The sequence below is a fragment of the Anser brachyrhynchus genome (genome assembly GCF_964034855.1).
Source record: "Anser brachyrhynchus genome assembly, chromosome: 20".
In the NCBI taxonomy this organism is placed as follows: domain Eukaryota; kingdom Metazoa; phylum Chordata; class Aves; order Anseriformes; family Anatidae; genus Anser; species Anser brachyrhynchus.
Genome location: NC_137713.1, coordinates 2,702,245 through 2,724,129, shown reverse-complemented (window position 1 = coordinate 2,724,129; position 21,885 = coordinate 2,702,245). Strand labels below are relative to the sequence as shown.

The 21,885-nt window shown below is 38.8% G+C and overlaps 1 protein-coding gene across 1 annotated transcript; it reads right to left on the bottom strand.

The window, feature by feature from the left end:
• Window positions 1-3,608: 3,608 nt before the first annotated feature.
• CA4 (carbonic anhydrase 4) lies at window positions 3,609-21,885 on the bottom strand. Its single transcript, XM_080563608.1, has 8 exons — window positions 21,672-21,885; window positions 11,211-11,264; window positions 10,258-10,428; window positions 8,379-8,536; window positions 7,575-7,667; window positions 7,258-7,321; window positions 6,576-6,739; window positions 3,609-5,267 (listed from the first exon to the last, which is right to left on the bottom strand). Exons 1-8 carry the CDS (start codon window positions 21,727-21,729, stop codon window positions 5,079-5,081), a joined length of 951 nt encoding a protein of 316 aa, XP_080419734.1. The 5' UTR covers window positions 21,730-21,885; the 3' UTR covers window positions 3,609-5,078.

Below are 21,885 nucleotides of genomic sequence, written 5' to 3'. Positions count from 1 at the left end.
TCTTTAGTGCATCTTAACTAGAGTGTTCCTGGCTTTTACACAAATACACATGTGCACAAACAAATAATTTGCTCCTACAAGAAGCTTTTCTCACAATAGCTCTGGCTTGACAGAGCTATCGTGGCATTCGTTTCCCAGTCACTAAATTTTCTCTAAATCCCGTGTCATTTGTAATGTTTAGTGGAAGAAAATCACCAAGTACATTTTTAACTCGGTTCAATAGAGCCTTATGTCTTCAAATGTCACCCTTTTTGGCATGGAGTGTTATCCCCTGTGCAATGTACAATGGCAGAAAATGGGTCTCCTCATTTCTGGATCAGAGGTGGTTTATGTTACACCTCATAGTAATGCATTTATTAAAATTTAAAATCGGGCTGTGAAGTTAGTTAAGCTTTTTTTTTTTAGGGTACAGATAGAGGAATATTTTACATGGATCTGCTACATGGCATTCATTTAATTGAAATGCTGCTAGCTGTGTGGGCAAATGCTGTCTTCTTTCCTGGATGAGGGAGGAAAGAACAAAGCAAAAAGCCTGGAAACTTAATTCTGTACAGAATTAAAGTTCATTTTGAGCTTTTGTTTGTCAGCAGGGAAGAGGTGACCATACAATAAAGCTGGCAAGTTTGCTAAAATTCATTGTGGATCATGTAAATAAGGTTTTTATGAGTAATGGGTAGGTTTCCTTGTCTCTTTGTACTTCCTGAGAAAATACCTTGCTGAAAATGTACCGTATTAGGATTTTTTTATTTTCTTTTCAGTAGCCTTCTTCTCCCCACCGACAGTCACGTAGTTGTGAAGCTGGACCTGTTTTCATGTGGCAGATCTGCTACTCTGTCTCTCAAACCTCCAAAGACAGACTGAAGAAAGCAGACCTCCTCCAGATCAAAGTCTGATCAAAACTGGAGAAGGACTGCTTTGGATTTTTAGAAGTGGAGAAGACCTGCTGAAGTCTGGTGAGTTCCTAACTGTTGTTCAAGCTTATTGTTGAATAGATTCTGTCATGACAGCCATTACAGGCAAACCCTGAACCATAATGCTGTTGCCTCCAAAGGACAGAGTTCTCATAAGCAAATCTACTTCCAGACTTGTGGTGATCTCCCAGAATGTTTTGTGAGAGGACTTTTCACTGTTGAACATGCTGAATTCATATGTTCAGTGCTCTGAAATGCAAATGGTAGTCTAAACTGACAAAGCCTCTGCTTGTCTGTTTTCTTTTAAACCTAAAATACACTACTCTAGCGAATTTTAGTTTTCAGTATTGTTTCATTTTCTATTATATCCCAGTTTTTAGTCATGTAAGCTAAGTGGTCTCTAGCTCTGGTCCCAATATATGTAAAATGTATTAGCATAGTTTTGTGTTAACGTCTCTCTAAGTGGGAAAATACTATTCCTTATGGGTTTTTCTAAATACCTGTATTCATCCCCCAGTCCTTTGCTGTAATATCACAGCTTGGCTATTAGTTCTTCGGGATTTACTGTAGTTTCCTATTTTCTTTGCAATGGAAGATATTTCATGCCAAATTTAGTGCTGATACAGTTCCTGAAAATCTGTGCCTGAGGTTACCTGAATAACAAATTGCTTTTGCATAACTACCTTCACAAAAGAAAACCAAATGTCCCACTTCAAGCCTTCCTGTCTTTTACTGCTTTTAATTGAACAGCTTTTGCTGTCAATTTGTATTGATTTACTGCATTAATTCTAGCCCTGTAATTGTCATATTCAGAACCAGAACAGCATGTGTCTATCTGGTTGCAAAGAGCAGCCTCTGACAAAGAACAAATTGAACTAGATCATTGACACAGATACAGATTGTAGCTCCCATGGGCCACTGCTGTTTGTGCTGCATGCATCTTACCAATTTCCAGTTTGAGCACAGATGACGTTCACAGATTGGCTTGAACTTGTGAAGCCTTGGGAGGTTTAGACTGCTTAAAGGTTTCTGTCATCGTGACCTACTGTAACAGCTGAGATAAACAGATGTACGTTAGTGTCTGAAAAGTCTAGGTATACGGACATGGAGCTGTTGTCAGGGAATCCTCAGGTAGAGGGGATTAATAATCTATATTGCAAAAATGGAAATGAATGGGACCCCCATGCTTTAATTTTTATGAAACAAAAATATCATATACTACAGCTATGTGGATCACAATAAAAACATGAGAAAAATAAAAATCTTCTCTCCAGAAGAGAAGAGAACGTTGCCGAGTATGCACTCTGTAAAGATATGCTGAATCTGCGTAGATAGACTGGGAGCTTAAACAAACTTCTTTTTTCTTTTTTTTTTTTTTTGGTAAAAGTGATTTTTAGAGAGCAATTTTAATGTTCCATCTGCAAGGAACTTTTACAAATGTCTAGCGGGTTTTCTGATATTGTTTGGTTGTTTTTTTTTTAAGATTTGGATTTACTTTTTGGAGAAAAAATTGCAGCTAGACAATATAAAACCAAACAACAACAAAAACCTGCATTTCCCTTTTCTTCATTGTCAAAGAATTCAGATGCACTCAGTAAAAATGGTTGTCTATTTAGATTTTATTCATGCTGGGGTTTATGCAGAAGTGTACTTACAGGGAACTAACCTTCTTTTCAGCAGATTTTTTTTTTCGTTTCTTCCTCTTAGTCATCTTTTATTATGTTTCATAGCAAATAAGATCCTCCCTCGTAGTAAGTAGCTGCTGTAAAGTAACTTCTCCTCAGTATCTGCATCATAAACTGAGGCTCAAAATAGTGGGAATTCGCTCCGGTGAATTACTGGCAATAAATGGCAATTGACCCAGGTGCTCTTTAGTTTTTGTGATCAACCTTAAGGGAGCTGCCTGGGAAATGAGAATTATTTAATGAATTTAGGAAATAATCTGAATGAAGAGGGATGATGGGCTCTTATTCAGTACTCCTAGAAGATTCAGGGGGCTTGTTTAATGCAAAAGGCATTGTTCTCAGTGGAGGCGGCCTGAGTAGTATTCACATCTCTGGCTTTTAAAATAGGAGATCCCAGTTCTATGGGACTTAATGTATGTGATCATGGTGTATATGATGTTGCTCTAAAACCTTGAAAGAACAATAAAATGTGAGCCTTTCAGAATACTTCTTTTTATTACATCTTGTAAACCAACCGCAAAACAAAACATCTTCCCTCTTAATTTCTTGGCACGTTCTGTACTTGCATGATGTTGAAGGATGTAATGAAAATAGATATCACAGAGATGCTCAACAGAGAGTGATAAGTAGGTAACTTGTACAGAGGTGAAGTTATACTGGGTAAATCCATGGTACTGTTTCCTGAAAGAAACTTGATTGGCCTCTACCTGATGGGCTGGAAGTGTGCACCAGGTCTGGTTAGCAAGGTGCTGTACTTCAAGCAATTTTGTCAGGGGAAGAGTGATACTCTGATGACCGATATGAAGTAAAAGCTCCAGAAGCCTGTTGACATCAGTAGCATCCCACTGTAGTTTAAATCCCTCCCTTCCCCCAAACCACCCTGAGAAAAAGCAAGCCCAACCTTTATTCTTGTGGAGAAAATAGAAAAAAGTCACATTCCTTTTCTTAATGGATGTTGTGTGGGTTCTTGTTAAGCATGGACAAAAGAAATAAAAACTCAAGGCAATGAAAATATAGCAGGTCTGTTCAGTTTTAATCTTTCTTTTATGTCTGCTTCTCAAAAGTTTTCAGTTATCTAAAAATACAGTTAATCCTAACCATTCCTCTAAATGTAACAAGGTGCATTTGCTTTTACATTGTTTAAGCTTGTATTATTGATTGTTAAATATGAAAATATTTTTTCTCCTTTGGTGCGCTGTGGTTAGTCACACTGTCATGTTTTTCCTGAAAATGACTATGTAGCCATAGCGTAGAGTCATCCCTGCAAACATTGCTCTAAAGAAAATAGTACAAGTCCTCTAGCATAAAATTCTATTTTGGCATGGCCAAAACCTAAAATTCTCAAAGTAGCTGCAACACGTTGTATGGCATTAGCTAAGAAAACAGTCAGTTACATTTGTTTTCAGAATAGTAAAAGGAAATCCCATTTCCCAATATATTGAGCTTTTCCGTAAGTAACTGGGTGAGATCTGGAGAAATCGATTCAAATCAAAATCTTCTTGCAAAAACTATGAATGTTAACCATACGTAAATATTTTACAGGCTTGTTATTCTGAAAACAAATCATGTGGAAATATTCACACTGAAATGTTCAAACTGAAATTTAAAAGCTTCTAAAATGTGATATTGGAAAGAGACTTTACTTGGGCTGTCCCATTTTGTTATGCAAATGAAAAATGTAAAGGAGCATCAAAATCTCACGCTTCAACCATGGCCTTCCTAAGAGAGAATTTGCACAGATGTGCAACTGGTGTATGCGGACGAGCTCCCCTTTTTCCTTCTGGCACATCATATCTGCCACGGGCATCCTGAAATAGGATGCCGTACTAGGCTGAATAAATAGGCTGAGTAGAGAAATTGAAATCCAGAATCAGTAGGTTAGATACAAGGAATCCAGTATCCTTACCTAAGAATTAACTTTTACATATTCTGAGAAGAAGGTGGAAAAAATGTGGTAGTACAGATGAAATTTGTCACATCGCTAGATAGAATGACCCAAATGTTGCTCAGTTATGTGAGCATTTTTATTCTCCGTATTGTACCTTCATATAGGACAATGTAGGCATGATAAGAATCACTCCAGATGTTTGTCTTCCTGACTCGCAGTGTTGAATGTAAACGTACTCCAGACAAAAACCTTCACAGGCACTTAAGAACAGATTCCTCCAGAAAGTCCTCCATAGAGCTTGTAAAGTGTCCTTCCAGTGTTGTGTTACAGGATATACAGAAGATAATCCATCCTAATGTTTTAAGTGTTTTTTAAATTAGAATCTTCATAGTTTTATCTTACAGTTCCTTAGAATTCTTGTAATTTAGTGCAATGGATTTAATTTTTATGCAATAGCAGCAACAGGAGTTGTTGGTTAATGTATGGAGGAAAAAAAAGATAACATTCTGTATTCAGATATAATTCAGGAGTTGGCAGTTAAAGAGAAGACTTGATAGAAAAAACAACTGGCCAAAAAAAAAAAGTGAGAAGTGTTCACTGGAAAAGAGAGCTCAGGATGTACGTAAGGATCAGGACCAACATTAAAACCTTAGCAGGAGGCAGGAGGGTGCTGGCACTGGACCAATACACATATCGTTCATTAAGAAACTGAGCAGGCCGAAAATTTTCAACCATGTATGTTGAGTTCTTCCCATCAAAGTGAACTGTTGAGAACTGAGAAACCTGCAGACATTGAAAAAAAAAAAATAGATTGTTAAATTATTTTCCTGTGAAACACTGGAAATTGTGGTATTTTATAGCTTCAGTGCCTTGCTCTGTGGCATTGTTTTGACCTGTATGGATGCATTAAATCTTGCAGGAAACGTCATGATGGAGGCTAGTGCCAGAAGCCACCAACATCTTTTAACCTCGGAAATCACGTGGGCTTCCTTTCTGTGTGAGCTGAATGCTTTGTCCAGCTCAAGGACTTCATTAGAGCGGTCCTCCTGACGCACAGCCCTGTCCTTGTCCGTCACATCACAGAGACGCAAAGTAAGAGGGCTAGGATTGCGTGCCTCATTTCTTTCCTTGCTCCAAATTTCTAACTGCTTAGAAGTTGGCACGGAGTGAGCAGATGCTCCCTCCTGCGTACCATGTGGCTTAGCATTGTCTGGGGCTGAGCGTTGACCTTTGACTGAAGTGATTGTGAGTACGCTGCAAATAAGGAACTAAAATAAAATTGCTGGCTCTTGCCCAAATAGTATTGCTCAGAATCCACTCCAGGGCATCTTAATTGTTTAACTGTGTACTCTGTCAGCTGAACAATCTATATTTTAGAGGCAGTCGTGATTCAGTCTTCTGTTCCTCTTTGTAGGACAAAAATGGGTTGCGTAAAGCTGATGCTGATAGATTCAAAGTTTGGACTCTGAATTATTCTTTTCTGGTATCCTAATACTTATAAGACAAGAAAGGCAGTGAAATCTGGGGCAAGCAGATGAATACAAGGGAAGTGCTCTTGACGAAGCACTGAACAAGGTGTTTACCTATGGGGTTATTTGGTTTTCTTTTCATGTCATCATTTCCCCTTCCTTCCCCTTTCCTGCCGTTTTCTGAGAGATGATTTAACAGGGTTATAAAGCGATGTTGTCATAACTGGCACTAGAGAGTGTGTGGGTTTAGACTAATGCCAAGCATATGTTTGTCACAGCAACAAAGCGTTGGAAAAGGTTCTTCGCTAAGGGGGTGGTTGGGCACTGGAATGGGCTCCCCAGGGCAGTGGTCACAGCACCAACCCTGCTGGAGTTTAAGAAGTGTTCGGACAGGGCTCTCAGACACAGGGGTTGATTTTTGGTCGGTCCTGCATGGAGCGAGGAGTTGGACTCAGAGCCTTGTGGGTCCCTTCCAGCTCGGGATGTTCTGTTGGATTCTATGCTGTGATTCTCTAAGCAGTGGAGCAGCTAACAGGTCTATATTAAATCATGTGAGAGAGCAGGTAGGCCCAGGGTAAAATCACTGGAAGCAGATCTTTCAGAGTATCCCTCTGTGACTCACCTGGAAAATACTGAGTTCAACTGGCTTCTCAAACACCGTCCAGATGACACCCTCGTGGCAGTCGGGAGTGGTGAGGGAGCCCTCATACCGATAGTACCTTCCAAGCTCATCTTCAGGTGGAATCAGGGAACTCAGTGGCAAAGGGTCCATCTGTGATGCTTTCCCTAGGCAAAGCATGCAGAAACGTTGCTTTTACCAAGTGCAGCTGCAGGTATTGTTCACGCTTGGCTTCAAATGCGACTGCAGCAAGCGGCTGTGTAAAGCCTCATCCCCTGCCCTCTTCCCGTGCTGACTGGGGCAGCCACGCTGCCTTGCCTGTGGACTCCCTGACTACCAGCCGCAGGGTGGCACAGAGCACAGATTATGAACACCTCCTCTGTTAAAAACATTTTATCTTTGTTAAAATGGTCTTCTGCATATTGTTCTTCTCACTTTGCTTCCTTCTGCAGAAGAAGAAATGCTCATTGTGGTGCTTCAGTGTTCTTCATCTACAAATAGGGAGAGCTACATTTCCTCCTGCCTGCAGTGCTCTGAGTACCTGACAGACTAAACTTTATCCTTCAGCTTTGAATTTCCAGTGACAATCTCTACTGCAATTAGAACAGGATTGGATCTTGAATTACTTTGTAGCGTGTGTGCTCGAAGTATATATACACTGTTTTTAGAACAGCCCATGTCTTACCTTTGTATTGAACATTATCTAATTCATTTATTAGACTTGCGTAGTTTTTATTTTCTTCATCAACCTGAAATGGAAATATTTTTATTCCATATCCTGCACTTCTCAGCAACAGGTTATTTTAAATGAACTATGAATAAAACAGACGAGAACTACAGAGCTAACAGCAGCAAACAGAACATAGGAAAAGATAAAGGAGCTAAGTGCTGCCACTGCACTTTTGTAGAAGTGCGAAGGGTTTGGGAATAATGTAACAATGACACAACTCAGCCAACTTACCAGTACATTTGAGATAATGAAATTGAATTTTGGCCACCTACCTTTATAAAGAATGCTAACACGGCTATACCGTCTGAAATTTTCTTTGCATCTGCTATATCCAAAGCATCTTCTCTTATGTGGACAATATGAAGCTGTAACAAAATAGCCGAGGCCAATTATTTGTTATTTAAGTGTAGCCTGCCTGCTTCTCTGCACTTCTGCTGTAGTGGAACCAGAGCTGCTTTGTTGCCCGCAGGCTGGGGAGAGACACTCCAAGGCTCTGAACCTGAGGCAGGAACTATGCAATAAATGGACTATAATTTGAAACTTCTTGTACCAAAATCAGTTTCTCTGCCTGTGTAGTAGAAGCCAAAGTGCTCTGTGCACTGCTGCAGCCCTCAGTTTTCAGCCTGTGCAGTCGAACTGTTAAATTTTTACTTGATGGTTTGACCGGGGAGTGGTGGTGGTGGTCTCTCTACCGATCCGTTCATACCAGCACCAGCAACCTGTCTGAACTTGGAGAAAATATTTTTTTTCTCAGTTGTATAGGTCAATTCATGGTTACAGACCCAGAAATGGATATATAGTCTGAATAAGCAGCATGAGAGAGTATTCCAGCTGTACAGACTTCAAAATGTTCCCAAAGGCTATAAAATTGCAAATTTGTTATCTTTTCTGTGCCTTTGCTGTATAAACCCAGGAGGTTTTCCTGTGTGCTCTGATTAGTAAGCAATGTGTCATCAGTTCTCTATTTCCCTTGTTGGGCATTCATAGGAGAACTGGCCCATGCTTTTCTCCCTATAATATCTTAAAAATACAGAGCTCTTGAGTTATGGCCCAAACCCACAGACAGTGCCACCTACCTCCATAGCCTGTTTTTCTCCATCTATGCTGTGCTCTGACCCGGGAAGGTAATGCAGCGTGTCTTGGACTCCCCAGTGGAAGTGAAATTCTATTGCTTTGTATTTTCTTCTCAGACCTCCACCTCCAATTTTAGGGGATGTGCCCAATGTTATTTTAACTGGAGAAAACAAATAAATAGTTTAAAAAATATATTCAAATAATACATTACTTGACTAAAGAGATGCATGTTCCTGTGATTCAAATTCATCCTGAAGTTCTGGCTTGGTTTTTCATGCCAAGTTTTCTAGAAGTTCCCCTCTACAGAAACTGAATTCTTAAAAAATGTTAGCTGAGATTAGTTTGAGATGAAAAGGAGAAATATCACGGCCCACTTTCCAGTAATATGCAACAGCATTTGGGCATCCCTCATCTGTGGAACAGTACTTGGAGCTTCTGTTCCCTTTTCAACCTAGGATTTGCTCTGTGAATCTGGAGAGCTGGCTGACCTATGACTTCAGTTGCAGCTGTAAGAAAATGCATTTGATGGGCATTGTTTCCTTTTGTAAAATGGAGGAAAAAGGCAGAGCATTGCTATGGCTTGGGAAGGTGTTTTTTGTCTTTTATGTCTTTCTTTGCTAACAGCAAAATAAAATTTTCTTTGAAGAAGATATTTTCTATCTGTACACCACCATCGCATGTCTCAAGCACATAATGTACTTTACATCTGGGCTGTGCTTAAAAATATGACTTATTAAGTTCTCTACATTAAGTCCAGTACTTTTTTTTTTTTTTTTTCCCTGCAGGGAAGATTGTTTTGACTGGATTAAAACCCTGGAGATTTCATTTTGGTTCTGAATTCCAAATGATCTGGAAGCTTCTGTGTCACTTAGTTACTTGACTTTTTTATCTGTAAATGCATGTTAACATATCTTTGTTGGATTGGTTTATTGAGATTGTAAGACCTTTGAGACACTGACCTTTACTGTCTGCACATCAGTGAACATAATGATAATCTAATCTCACATAGAGCTTCTAATTGCTGCTATAATTTAAGCAATACTGTTGTCAGTGTTCTTTTTGTAGCACAGGAATTGGTTGCACTTGGAAGAAATCTAAAAAGCTGAGATGAAAACCCAGATCCTTTTGCGTGTTTTGAGAAGCTGAGAGTTCTGACCTATCGTTAAGAATATAATTTTTTGTGTAAAAGACACTACTGTACACAGCGACTGTGATAAACGGATTCTAAAACATCATTCTGTAATGCAAAAGTCATTAACCTGTATATTAGTGAAAAATCAGTCATTCATTTTTCTTGTGGTTTGTCAAAATACTGATGCTTTAAACGAGAATCTCCGGTTTTGAAAAATCTATTCAGCTTGCTCTGTCCCTACCTCTCAATTTTAAGTTACAAATATATTTAGCACTGGCGACTTCCCATTTTAAGAATTTGGCAGTTGAAACAACACATCTAAGATTTTAATCATGCCTATAGATAACTCTTAAAAAAAGACAACCAGTGTTTTGCTGTATGTTGTTGTTGTTAAAGTAATTTAGTGTGATATTGTTGAAGCATCATCATTAATAATGCCTGTAGCGAAGAAGAGGAAGTGAATCAATGTTGAATGGGTTCACAGGTTTACTGCTCGCTGATTCACTGTTTACTGAATCAGTAAATAGCTGATCAACAACCTCACGTTACATTACTTCTGCCTGTGAAGAAAACAGGTTGAAATCTATAAAGATTTCAGTGAATTGTTTGAAATACAGGGATACTATCTTCTTTCTTTCTTTTAAATAGCAGTAGTGATATCTAACAACTTGCCGAAGACGTGGAAGAAATGAACGGAAGGTTCAGAGTGAAGGCACAAGTCCTGTAATAATGTATCAGACAGTACTTGCCTGTATGTCCATTATTCTCGATGTTCCATTTTGAAGACCCCTTCACATCATAACCTTCAAAATTCAGCGGCTTCAGGCTCTTGTCATAAATGACATCTTTGGTGACAATATTGATAGGAGACTGATAGTTTCCTTTGCAGTTGACATCTACTACATGCCATTGTCGAGGATCTATTTAAATACAAAGAAAATGTTTTTTTTTTGTAGACTGCAAATCCTTGATAAAGCCAAAACACCCAACGGATACTATATTCTTGCTTGGGAAAATGAAGATATCTTTGAAAGAAAGCTCTTTGGGTAGTGGGAATTTAATAAAGGAACTTTCTTGGCGTAGAATTTGTGTAGTTTTGAAAAATACTAATATGCTTCAAGAATGTTCTTAGTAAGAAAATGTGCACATACAAGTGGCTGTAAAATAAAAAGTGAACTATCACTGAGGTTAGCTGATTGATCAGAAACTATAATAAAAATAAAGGTAGCAGTGATGATGGTTGTGGTGATGCTGGGAGTGAAATGCCATTTCCAGCACAGGCAGGTCCAGGGAGGGCTGGGCTGGACAAAAGGATGAGCAAGAGAGCAGGCAGCCTGTGTGGATACTGCTGGTAAAACAAAAAGTGCAGCTGTATGTAGAACATTACAGTTTTTCATAACTCTGTCCTTAAGAATTTAAACAGGTGTCTATATCCAACATACTAGAATGATTATCTCTGGATTATATATTTCTAATTGCAACGTCATCCTTCGCTGAAACAAAATGAGTAGAGCAAGCCCTGCCTCTTTCAAAATACCCCTCTTCAGATATTCTATTTAGCACTTCTGTTTACATATAGTACGATCGTGCAGCATTAAATGCTGAGTTGTATGCATTTTGGCATTATTGCTACAGAGTCCTGTTGCAAAACAGAAAAGTTCAAACACTAATGTGGTTACAGAAATAAATTGTTTATCAGTACCTTTACAGGTGGGCTGTTCATCCTTCTGCGACTGATAGCACCAGTGGTATCCAACTGAAAAAAAAAAATCAGACATTCAAAATTAGATGAGTGAAAACTGTACAGATTGTCCCTCCAAAAAGCAGATGTGAAACGGATTCACAACTCGTGATCCTTAGGGAGTGATGAAGTTATGGTTGGCCATACAGTTTTGTCAACTTTTTAGTTTTGCCTGACCGATTTTATTAGGAAAAGAAGTCCCAGTCTCATCTCTTAAACATAAAAATGAAGATGGCTGGTAAGAGGTGAGTGCTTTGCTTGTAAATAAATCTTTAACATGTTGTTAGAGATTTCTTAGCAAGATGGAGCTCACCATCCAGCGAGTCCAGTTGGTTTCTGATATCAAATACTGCAGAAGAGGCCATAAAAATCCTGCAGCCAGCAGCTCCGTCCTCTTTTTAGATCTCCTTCTAGTCTTAAATGAATCACTTTACACCTGTTGATACACCTTCCAAAAACTGTGCTAGCACGAAGTATAACTCTGGATGGGTTGTGGTTCTAAATAATTTGTTTTTGAAAACTTAGCTTCAGCAAATCCTTGAGGCAAAGGTTCCACACCTGAATTTATGTAGTGTTAAAAAAAAAAATAATTCTTATCTGTACTTGCCATTGTTTCATTTACTTGGAAGTTCATGTATGTAAGATGACGTGTCTCACTGTTCCACAATTTTAAAGATAGCTCGTGCATTAAGAAGTTTTAAGAAACAAAGGGTCTCATTTTTCATAAGAAATGAGGAATCCTCATTCTAACACAGCTGTGATCCCCCACAGAGGGTTGCAGAATTTTTCAATAGAATATCTTAATCTCAATTTTTCATTGTCACCAGAAATGTGAAATTCAGAGGAAGAGAGCTGATTTAAATCAACTCTGAGTTAATCTACTTGGGAAAATAAGGACTGTTTTGTTTATAGCAGCTTGTTTCAATGGTTATTTATGATAATAATACATTGTAAATGGATTTTAATGGGAATAGTTTCTTTGCCTATTTAACTTTGATCAATAACAATTCAAAAGCTATAATAATCATGATTAATATTATAATTTCTGTTCGTCTGCTATTAGTTAATGACATACAATTTAGTAAGTAGGCTAATCAATTTATAGGCATTGTTATGGAGTCCTACATGTCGTTAGACTGCTAATTACTGTAATCTGTGACCTTTTATAACACTAGCTAGAGCTAACACTAACATGAGCCAGAAGGCTCATACCTGCTTTTAACACCCTATCTTCACATCAGTAGCATAGCAGTGCCATTCTCCTATTTAGTATTTAGAAAAATTATAAATAGAACCTTGATATGACATGTGGCTAGCAGTACTAACAAAGACAGAATCTTGGATGAGCATGTGGCAATGAATTTAATCTGGAAAAAATTATACTGTTTAAGTTCATCTCTCACAAAAATTAAATTTATGCTGAAAACTACAAATAATGTTGACTCATTCTAGTTTAGCAAATGTTTATTAATATTGGGAAGAAAAGTAAACAGAGCATACTGCTACATTCATACTGTAAGAACTGCATTGATTTCTGCATTGTTGTTCCATTAATATTTTGTAATTATCAAAAAATTGGTTTCAGCAAAGTTTTGTGGTTTTTTTTTTTGAGACACTTCTAAACATATAAAAAGCTTAACTTTAAACCTGTCATTTCTAAAATTGATTGTTGCATTTTTTTCAGGCCTGTGTACACAAGCCCGTGGCCAAACCTTCAGCGGCACAGAGTGATTTCTTATCTTCGCTGGGAAACAGTAAAACCACAAGTTCCAAGCGCAGAGTGTCACCCAGTGCCTTAACCGATATTTTAATCAATAAATGTCTAGCAGATACTGGGTAAGCCAATCTCCACAATGCTTGATTAGATTTCGTAAGTGTTAGTGTTTGCATAGATGAATGACTGGAAACAAGTTTATGGACACTGCTTTAGCCCAGTGGCTAGACTGTTAAAGCATATGCATATGCTTCAATATATGTATGTTCATAAGCTTTAACAGTCTCTGCGCCAGCACCCTGTGATCAGGAGTGGGCTTTCTTTGCAACTTATATGTATGTGAACCTTCAGGGGTAAAAACACTGAACTGTGGAAATGACCTGGTTGCAAATGTTCAAAGATGGTCGCATTTATGCAGCACGAGAAGTTAACCACCTGCGAAGATTTTGCCTCAGACTCTTTGGGATGTGAGTTAGACCAGAGAGGAAAGTTGCGAGGTGAGAAATCAAGGACATTTGAGGTATTCCGACCTGTTTACTGTAAATCTCAGAACAAGGTTTACTGTTCTGGGATTGTATACTACCTTGCACAATGAATTAGACATCAAAGCACTACTGCAGTGCAAATTAAATTTTATGGTCAATATGATTCACAATTAGGAGTAAGTGCAGTAAGTACAGTGTTCACTGGGTGCAAGGCTGTGAAGCTTTTGGACTGTGAATGTGGAAGCATGAAAATCAAAGAAGACCAAGGGAAGCACTGAGTGAAGATAACTGTCATCAAGTGGTAGCGTCAGTGGTCCTGATACAGTGCCTCCGTAGCAGAGGAGTGAAATGGGAGTAGGTTGTGGAGCCTTTCATTGCTGAGTCTGAGTCCAACCCTTCTCGAGGAAAGCAACCACAAAACTGATTGCCAGTTGGTAGGTGTTTGACAGATTCAACATCCTACACCAAATAAACAGTGTCTAATTTTTGCAGACCTTTTGCGAAACTCATAGCGTCTACAAGCTAATAAAGAAATAGTGGCTTTCTGTCAAGTAGTTATCATAGTCGTGGTTTAGAAAGCTGGATGGTATCAGTGAAATAGAACAGGACATAAATTCAACAATCCTTAAAAAAGAAGTCCTTAAAGCTGTTAAAACTTAAACAATAACTCAATTAAACATTGCAGAATTCCTGAGCAAATAATGAATTAATGTTTATTGTAAATGAGACTTTTTTGGGTGGTGGTAGTGTAACATTAGAGAACAGGATGTTTGTGTAGATATGGCTGCGGAAAAACCAAACTGCCATACCCTATGTCACTTACAAGGAAAATTTGTATTTGTATTTTGTTTGACTCAGGTGTGATTCCTCCCTATGTATATTGACCTTGCATTTACAATGGTCATTTTTTTCCCCTGGACTTCATTTCTGAAGCAAGTAGGAAAGATACTTGTCACATCCAGTCAGTTGTCTGTGCTCCGAGGTATGATTATGCCCTAAGGTATGTTGTCTAGTCTAGTTTTAATTGTCTAAGCGGCTCCTGCCACTTCCCGCAGGAGACTTTTCCACAGTCTATTAGACTTCACTGTCAGGAAATGTTTCCTGTTTTATAGCTTACATTTTCCACTTGCTTATCTGCATCCCATCACTCCTAGAAATATCACTGAACCACCCTAAACAATTCTTTTCCCTCCCTGGTGTTTACAGCATTCAGATAGTTCCTTCATAATCTGTAATTCCTGTTCTTGCTTCATCCATCCTTTGTCCCGTCTCATGACAACCTCCCCTTCACCTTCCCACTGCAAAGTCTTTCTTTCCCTTCTCTTTCTCTGAAGGTCCTTTCTTGCACTCCTCTTTCAGCCAAATCTCAGCCCTCCTGTTTCTTTATGTTGTTTTTATTTTATTGCCAAGAAGCATGCAGCTGAATGTTGTTGTTTTGTTGTCTGTTTTGTTTTGTGGGTTTCATTTGTGTTTTTGCAGTTGAGTGCTGAGACCATTGCTCTGATATCAGCTGCCCTGGAGGTTGTTACAGCTTACTCTCACAGATTTTATTAGCTTGTGAGTGAAGCCATGAGCATCCATACTTTACTCGGGACAGTATTCAGTACAAGCCAGGATTTCCAAAAGCTCCTTTGCTTATTGACATTAGGTAGGGACTTTGTTGTTGTTCTCACCAGTGGAAGGAATAAAATTCAGTATATGTAGACATTCAGTATACATAATACTCAAAGACTTAAAATTGCTATGTTGTCATCCATATCTGACTCTTGTACTGTATTATGGATTTTTTAAGTCACAATGCACCTTATAATAGGTGGCTGGGTTTTAATTTAGAGCAGGGCTGAACTGGGCTGAAGGCCTCCTCTTCCTTCACAAAGTTCAAGACAGTTAAATTTAGGGAGTCTCTCTTGGCAAGTGAGCCGTCCTACTTATCTCTGCTTCTTGTCAAATTTACAACTGGTTTCCTGACCAAAGCTGTTTCTTGGCACCAGAACAGCTGCAAAACAATACAATTATGTATTGTTTTCATTTTATTGTAAATGTTTTCAATTGTTTTAGCTATCAAGCCTAGCTGGGAAGCCTGGGGGAAAAATTCCTTCAGTTGAGAACTCCCTCTTCTGTTCACTTACGCAGCTGGATGGAGGACAGTGCTTCTGGCTGGACGCCAGGGTGTTAGCAGTTTGCTAATGTGCTATTGTGTGATCTAGGAAAAGACCCTTAAGCTCTTTGGACAGCCGTCAGATTGCCTGAATTCCGTAAAAGTTCCTAAATCTACTTTGTCCTACTTGTCCCCTGCTTACTGCCCTACTTGGACCTGCTGAGCCGCTGCTTGGAAGCCCGCATGTCCCAGGCGGTGAGACAGGTGGTGCTCAGCGTAGCTGAAATTCACCCTTCTAATGCGTCCATCTCCAGAAGAGTTACTAAAACAGTTTTTGACCTTCTGAATAAAGTGCTTGGAAATCTAATAATTTTATATACTGACTGTTCGCTGTTTCTGTTAAACATATTTAATCTCTTGAAGTGTGGATAACCTCTATGCCACCAGTAATAGCCAAAGTACTGAGACAGTAGGAACATCCTCTGTTGTTCTTCAGGTAAAATCTCTCTCTTTCACTGACTGACTCCTTTGTTTGCCTCTTCAGATCGCATCACGCTCTTTCAGCCACGTCCTCTCTGACAATTCCTTGTTTTCTGAGCCACACAGCTGATAATGCTCCCAGTGCTCTCCTGCTTCTCAGAAAGCCGAGGCTGCCCTGAATGTCAGGGTTCTCATTACTGCTCTCTTGTCCACCTGATCCAAACTCATCCCTAAAGCCTGCTGTAAACACCGGCGTTGCAGTGGAGGGCAGGCTGGCCTTTTCTATGAAAATTACAAACGCTAGCTTTGCATGCAGTGTATTTTTAGCTTTGGTTTGTGTTGGGCTAGTTCTATTTTTAGCTGGCTTTGTGAAGCTTATTATCTTTAGTACAAAAGACCGAGCAACTTAAGAGCAAGTGGAGTCTAAGTCTGTCTTCCTAATTAATGAGGTTGCTGAACACAAACTAAACATATATACGTCCGTCTATTTGTACATTTTTAAGTATTGCACATCCTTAGGAAGTGCCGGTCAACCACTTTGACAGGCAAAATCAGTTCCAAATGTTTATCTTTAGGTACACGTATCTCTAAACTTGTAAAAACAAATGTTTGTGATCTATTCACTTTTGCCTGGAAATTTTATCTGTATTTTCTAGAGACATATTTTATATTTTATCTATATATAAGCTATATGTATGTGCCTTCCAATCCATTGCAGGGACTTAGTCTTGAAGATAAACTTTATTGTAATAATGGAGCATTACACGTAACTACATCTGTTTTGTGCACGGTGCTTATAATTTGCACATTTATACATAAATCACATGCTCAATTAGGTCTTAGTCTGTTACACACACAAGCTAAAGGAAGAATCTAAAGAGCTTGAGAGGATTCTAGATTTGCTCAATAAACACTTGCAAATTACTTCCTTTGTGTCAAAGAGCGAGGAAAATAATTTCAGCTGTGACCTGTGATACTGTCATAGCCTCTGTCATATATATGTGTCCTCATAAATTTGCTGTATCAAAAAAGGAAGCTGGCTTTTAACAAGAATAGAGTGTCCAGGGCTAAGGTGAATTGCTTCTGTGGGTATTTGCTTTGCCACAGAGGCAGTGTCAAACAAAATTCAAGAAATCCCTTTTAAAGTATTTTAAAAATTTAATTCAAACAAATTACTTTCTGGCTTTACTGTTCTCATTGTAGTATTCTATGCTGAATTTATGACGACTGATCTTAGGGCTAGAAAAGTGACTAGTAATCTAATACCAGGCCATTTGATACATTCTGTGTCTTATTAACAAATCATCTCCTGCAATGCCACAAATGGGAAAAAAAACATACCTGCATGGAGACAGACACCTAGCTGAGAACCTGGACCTCGCAGCTTGCCTTGGAGGCCAAAAGGTTTGTACTGGTTACCTGGACAGCTAAGAGGAAGGTACCTCACAGCAGTCCCTGTCTCTGGAAATGCTTGTCTGCTTCCAGTTTTCAAAATCTAAATGTAAGGTCTGTGAGAAGCCATGATTCCAGTTTTAAGTATCATTGCACAACCTGCATCGTATAAAGGATATTCCAATTCTTATGCTGATATCTTTTGCTGTAGGAGAAAGAAGAATAATTGGTAAGCTGAGGTAATGTCACTTGCCACCTGTGAATGGCTCCTATGAATGGCTTCTGCCATGTTCCTTTCCTTCCCATGGAACTGAAGTGAAGAGCAGCAGGAAGGCACCCTGGCTTGAATGCTGGAGAAGGACAAGGTGATGCAGCACATTGCAGTTCTGCGCGAGGATCAGCTAAATAGTGAGTTAATACAAACGGTTACAATGTGGCATACTCACTCTGGTCAGGTTGATCCGTAAATTGAACATTAATTATATGCCTGGGTCCACTTTGTATATAGAAAATTGCCTGTTCGTTGTGTATTACCAGAACCAGACTGCAAACTAGTGAGCAATGTTATTTGGATTTGTAGCTGTGATGGCCTTTGAAGCATCAACCTAGTAGAAAGTCTGGATGCTCAAGAACTCCAGCTCCTACTGACTTATGCACAACACAAATATAACAAAGCAGGATTTTTGTCATGTGGTGGTATCAGTCATTCATTGCTACTTGCTATATGCAGTCACTCCTCAGCAGTTCAGGCAGTCATGCATGGGGCTGAGGGTCAGCTTTTGTTTTCATATGCAGTGGAGACAGCAGGGGTGATCTTACATACTTACATGTGTAATTCTTTAAAAGGAAGTCAGGATCTGCAGATTGATTTAAATTACAGCAAGGTATGACTGCACAGTACACACTCTTGAATAACTTCACACATAGACTAATGTGAAGAGAATCAAACCATTCCTGTTCTAACACAAATTTGTGCAGTGCAGATATATCTGGGTGCCATACCTGGCTGGCTACAGAAATGTAAAAAGTTAAAAATATTTCAAGGTTTATTCCATATATGGCTTTAATGCTGTCTTGTAGCTGCCTTTCAGGAGTCTTCCAGTAATATGCAATGTTGCTTCTTTGCCCACTGAGCTTAGTTCCTTGTCTCCCTAAAACGTAACAGGCTGTTACAGCCAAGTAAGAGCTGTTTTCTTTCTCATATGCTGCTCTGCCACAAATGCTTTTCTGTCTTTTGCTGAATTTTAATGTCAAAGAGAGAATAAGAATGAAATTGCTGCAGTGCTATACCCCTTTGTGCCTTTATCATAAGCTATGGAAGGAAATAAGTGTACTCTGAGATTACCGGATTTGCATCCTTAGATATCCTGGTCACATAGTTCATGTCCATTCTTCTCTCATCCATAAAACCCCTCCAATTATAAGCCACATATAACAGTGAGTATGGCAGCGGATGATCTTATCTAAAGCTACACCTCTGTTGACCGTAACAGTCCCTCTTACAGAGCTCATCTGCTAAAATTTAATTCCAGGTTTCACGTTTAATGGGAAAGTTTGTTAGTAAATATTTTTCAGTTTTGAAGATAGTGAGCACAATGTGCTGTTACTGGTTCAGCACAAATGATAGAGCTAGAAAACTCTCTGCCACCTGAAGCCTGCCTGTGCAGTTTTTTTTGTAGCTATGTGGAGAGAGGAGAGCAGAGAGCAGTATTAGTGGGCATCTTTTGCTCTCAGTGCACGCTCAGCAACTTGCTAAATGTGACCTTTTGTTTCTTCTTGCATACAGTGGATCTGATGATGATGGCATACACTGATACGCATGGACAAGAGCAGGCAGACACAGATAAGGCTTTAAATCCGTTTGTGAAGTTTGAATAAGTCCAAGGAAGAAAGAGAAGGAAGCCCTAAGCGATATATCCTGCATAACAGTCATAAGTTGAGATCAAAAGTCAATCTGTACTGAGATAGAAAGATGACTAATTTAAGATAATGCCATGCTCCATTCCATCCCCATTAAAGCAGATTATTTTTCAGTAATGCATGGAGCTGGCTGTAACTCCACAAAAAAACTTCTAGACAGAACTGTGTTACTGTCCTCTGCAATTGCTGTTCTCTGGATGGCTCTAGACTGAACTTACCATTAATAAAACCTCTCTCAGAAGGTTTGGGATGATCCTATTGGAACACTGCGGACATTTCACCTCACTACTGCCTGTCTAATAGCAGTTCCAGAGGGTCACTGATCTCTCAAAGGAATCAAGCAGGCATCTGAGGTGCATCGATGCCCTGTTAATGGAATATGCTGAGATCCACATAAATCAGCGGATGAGATGCTGAACAGAGTTTCAAGACAGACAGTCTCTCTTCCTGCTGCTGGCTGGTCTCGGGGCAGGTGGCTGCACCAATGCTCTTGTTTCCATTTGGTAGCCTAGGGATAATGAGGCTTGCTTCTTTATAAAGCCCTGTAAGGACTATTAGTAATAATTTTAAAAAATAGGTGCTGTGGTACTAAGACAGGTCAAGGCTGAAAGCAACTTAAAAGACCAGCAAGTATCTATATTGACTATCTAAGTGTGGTGAATTGTCAGGCTGCTCAGAGCAGAAAAAGCAGGCACGGTGCAGATATGTTAAATGAGCTGGTAAGTGGGTATCACTCGAAGTAGTTCTGAAAAGTGGCAAGGTAGAAATGAAATACTTATTTCCTTTTTATAGAAAAACAGATACTTAGAATAATTTGGGCTGATGCTCAAAAGTCATGGTTTCTTAAAATGTCTAGCCTTTAACTTAGTATAATATATCCTGTAAAGCTTCTACGTTGGGAAAAGGTTTGTAAAGAAAGGTGGGAGGGGAGCAAGTTTCTGGAGTATTAATGACTGTGCAATTTGCCTCTATACTTAGGGAAGAAAGTGATCATGGTTAGAAAAAAAATCAATAAAAAATATTACATGCATGCCCTGTATTACTACTTCCGTTAAAACACTAATTACTAATGAATTACTAACGCTGATTTAATAAAACCTATGTGGGTTTTCTAAGTGGTCTTTTAGGATCCTGTAGTAAATGCCTTAACAGAGCAGTCAATTTAGCTAAGTATTAATTAATCAGTAATCATTTTCTATCAAGCAAGCAATAGTTGTAGACTTTGGAAGAGCAAAGGTTCTTTGTGTTTGTGTGTACCTGTACCACATGTGGTTAGCCTCCAGAGACAGAACATCTAAAACACACGGACTAAAGAAGAGGGGGATATTTGAACTGTAAGGTATGAATCTGGAAAAGGCAAGTTACCGAGTCCTGGATGTGGAGGATTAGTTAAGAACTAAGAAATAAAATGAGGGAAACACCCCTCTTACCCCAGTGCTTATGCAATGTTCAAGGCACTTTCTGAGCACCTCAAACCTCTGTTACTTAAAGTCTGGCAGCTGAATCTAGAGCTGCCTTAAAACCATGTCCCTTTAACAGGCTCTTGGTGCAGTGCTTCCCTCTGATACCTCTGATAATATTGTATCTCTTTTTTCCCCTTAATGCAGTCTAGTCTATTTTAGTGCAAACAATAGACCCTTCATCACCATTTAGGACTGCAGTGTTTATTTTTAATTTTGAGACTGTGTGCTAATATTCACATAGGAAAGACTATTTATTCAATGTTATAATATTGCTGATCTGATAGAAGCATAAAAATACCTTCTGTGTTTTTCAGTACTAATTATTGATTGTGATTTAATCTAGTCATCATAAGTGCGTACTGCACTTATGTACATAGTGCACAGAGTGCAAAAATAGATGGATCTGCTGGGCTAATGCAGCAAAAGACATACTGTTCTTTCTCCCTCAGTAGGCAACTATGAGAATTTAATCTTACAAATGGCAAAGCAATATGAGTAGAAATCTAAAACAAACTATTTGAAATTTTAAGAAGTTTTTGGACAAAAAAAAAAATTTTACTTGTTAATGTTTTGAATTTACATATATAAGTAACCACAGAGATCAAGCCAAACCCCATTGATTTTTATTGGACAAGTAAGGCAACTAGAATCTCTAAAGGTGAAAAAAAAAAAAAAAACATTAATTCATGAGAGAAATCTATATTTGATATTTTCCCACACATAAGAAAGGCAGAGAAGCAAATAAAACATTCTTTATTTTTCATTTAGAAGGACTAGAGAGTTTGCCCTGTAGGCACTGACACTCAGAAATAAATCATAAATAAGAGTAACCTTGTTATATGGGGTTAGAAAGAACAGGCAAGGACTTACCTACTGCCTCTGTCTTGAGAATGTGCACAGAGAATAGAACAAGGAACAGCAATTCCATTATCTATTTTAAATAGGCTCAGTGTTGAAACCAGAATTGATTAGACTTCTTAGTATGTGATCATATTTCTGCTCTCAGTTTTATACTGGAGTAAGTAGTCCTGGACAGACCTGAAAGCCATAGCCAGGAAGGTGAACTCCTCCCCTTTGTAATTTC

Coding starts and splice junctions, on each gene's coding strand:
- CA4 (XM_080563608.1), bottom strand. CDS start 21,729: ATGGAATTGCTGTTCCTTGTTCTATTCTCTGTGCACATTCTCAAGACA. Junction 11,265..21,671: donor TCTCAAGACAGAGGCAGTAG/GTAAGTCCTTGC, acceptor TTTTTTTTTCAG/TTGGATACCACTGGTGCTAT. Junction 7,322..7,574: donor TGTTAGCATTCTTTATAAAG/GTAGGTGGCCAA, acceptor TTTCCATTTCAG/GTTGATGAAGAAAATAAAAA.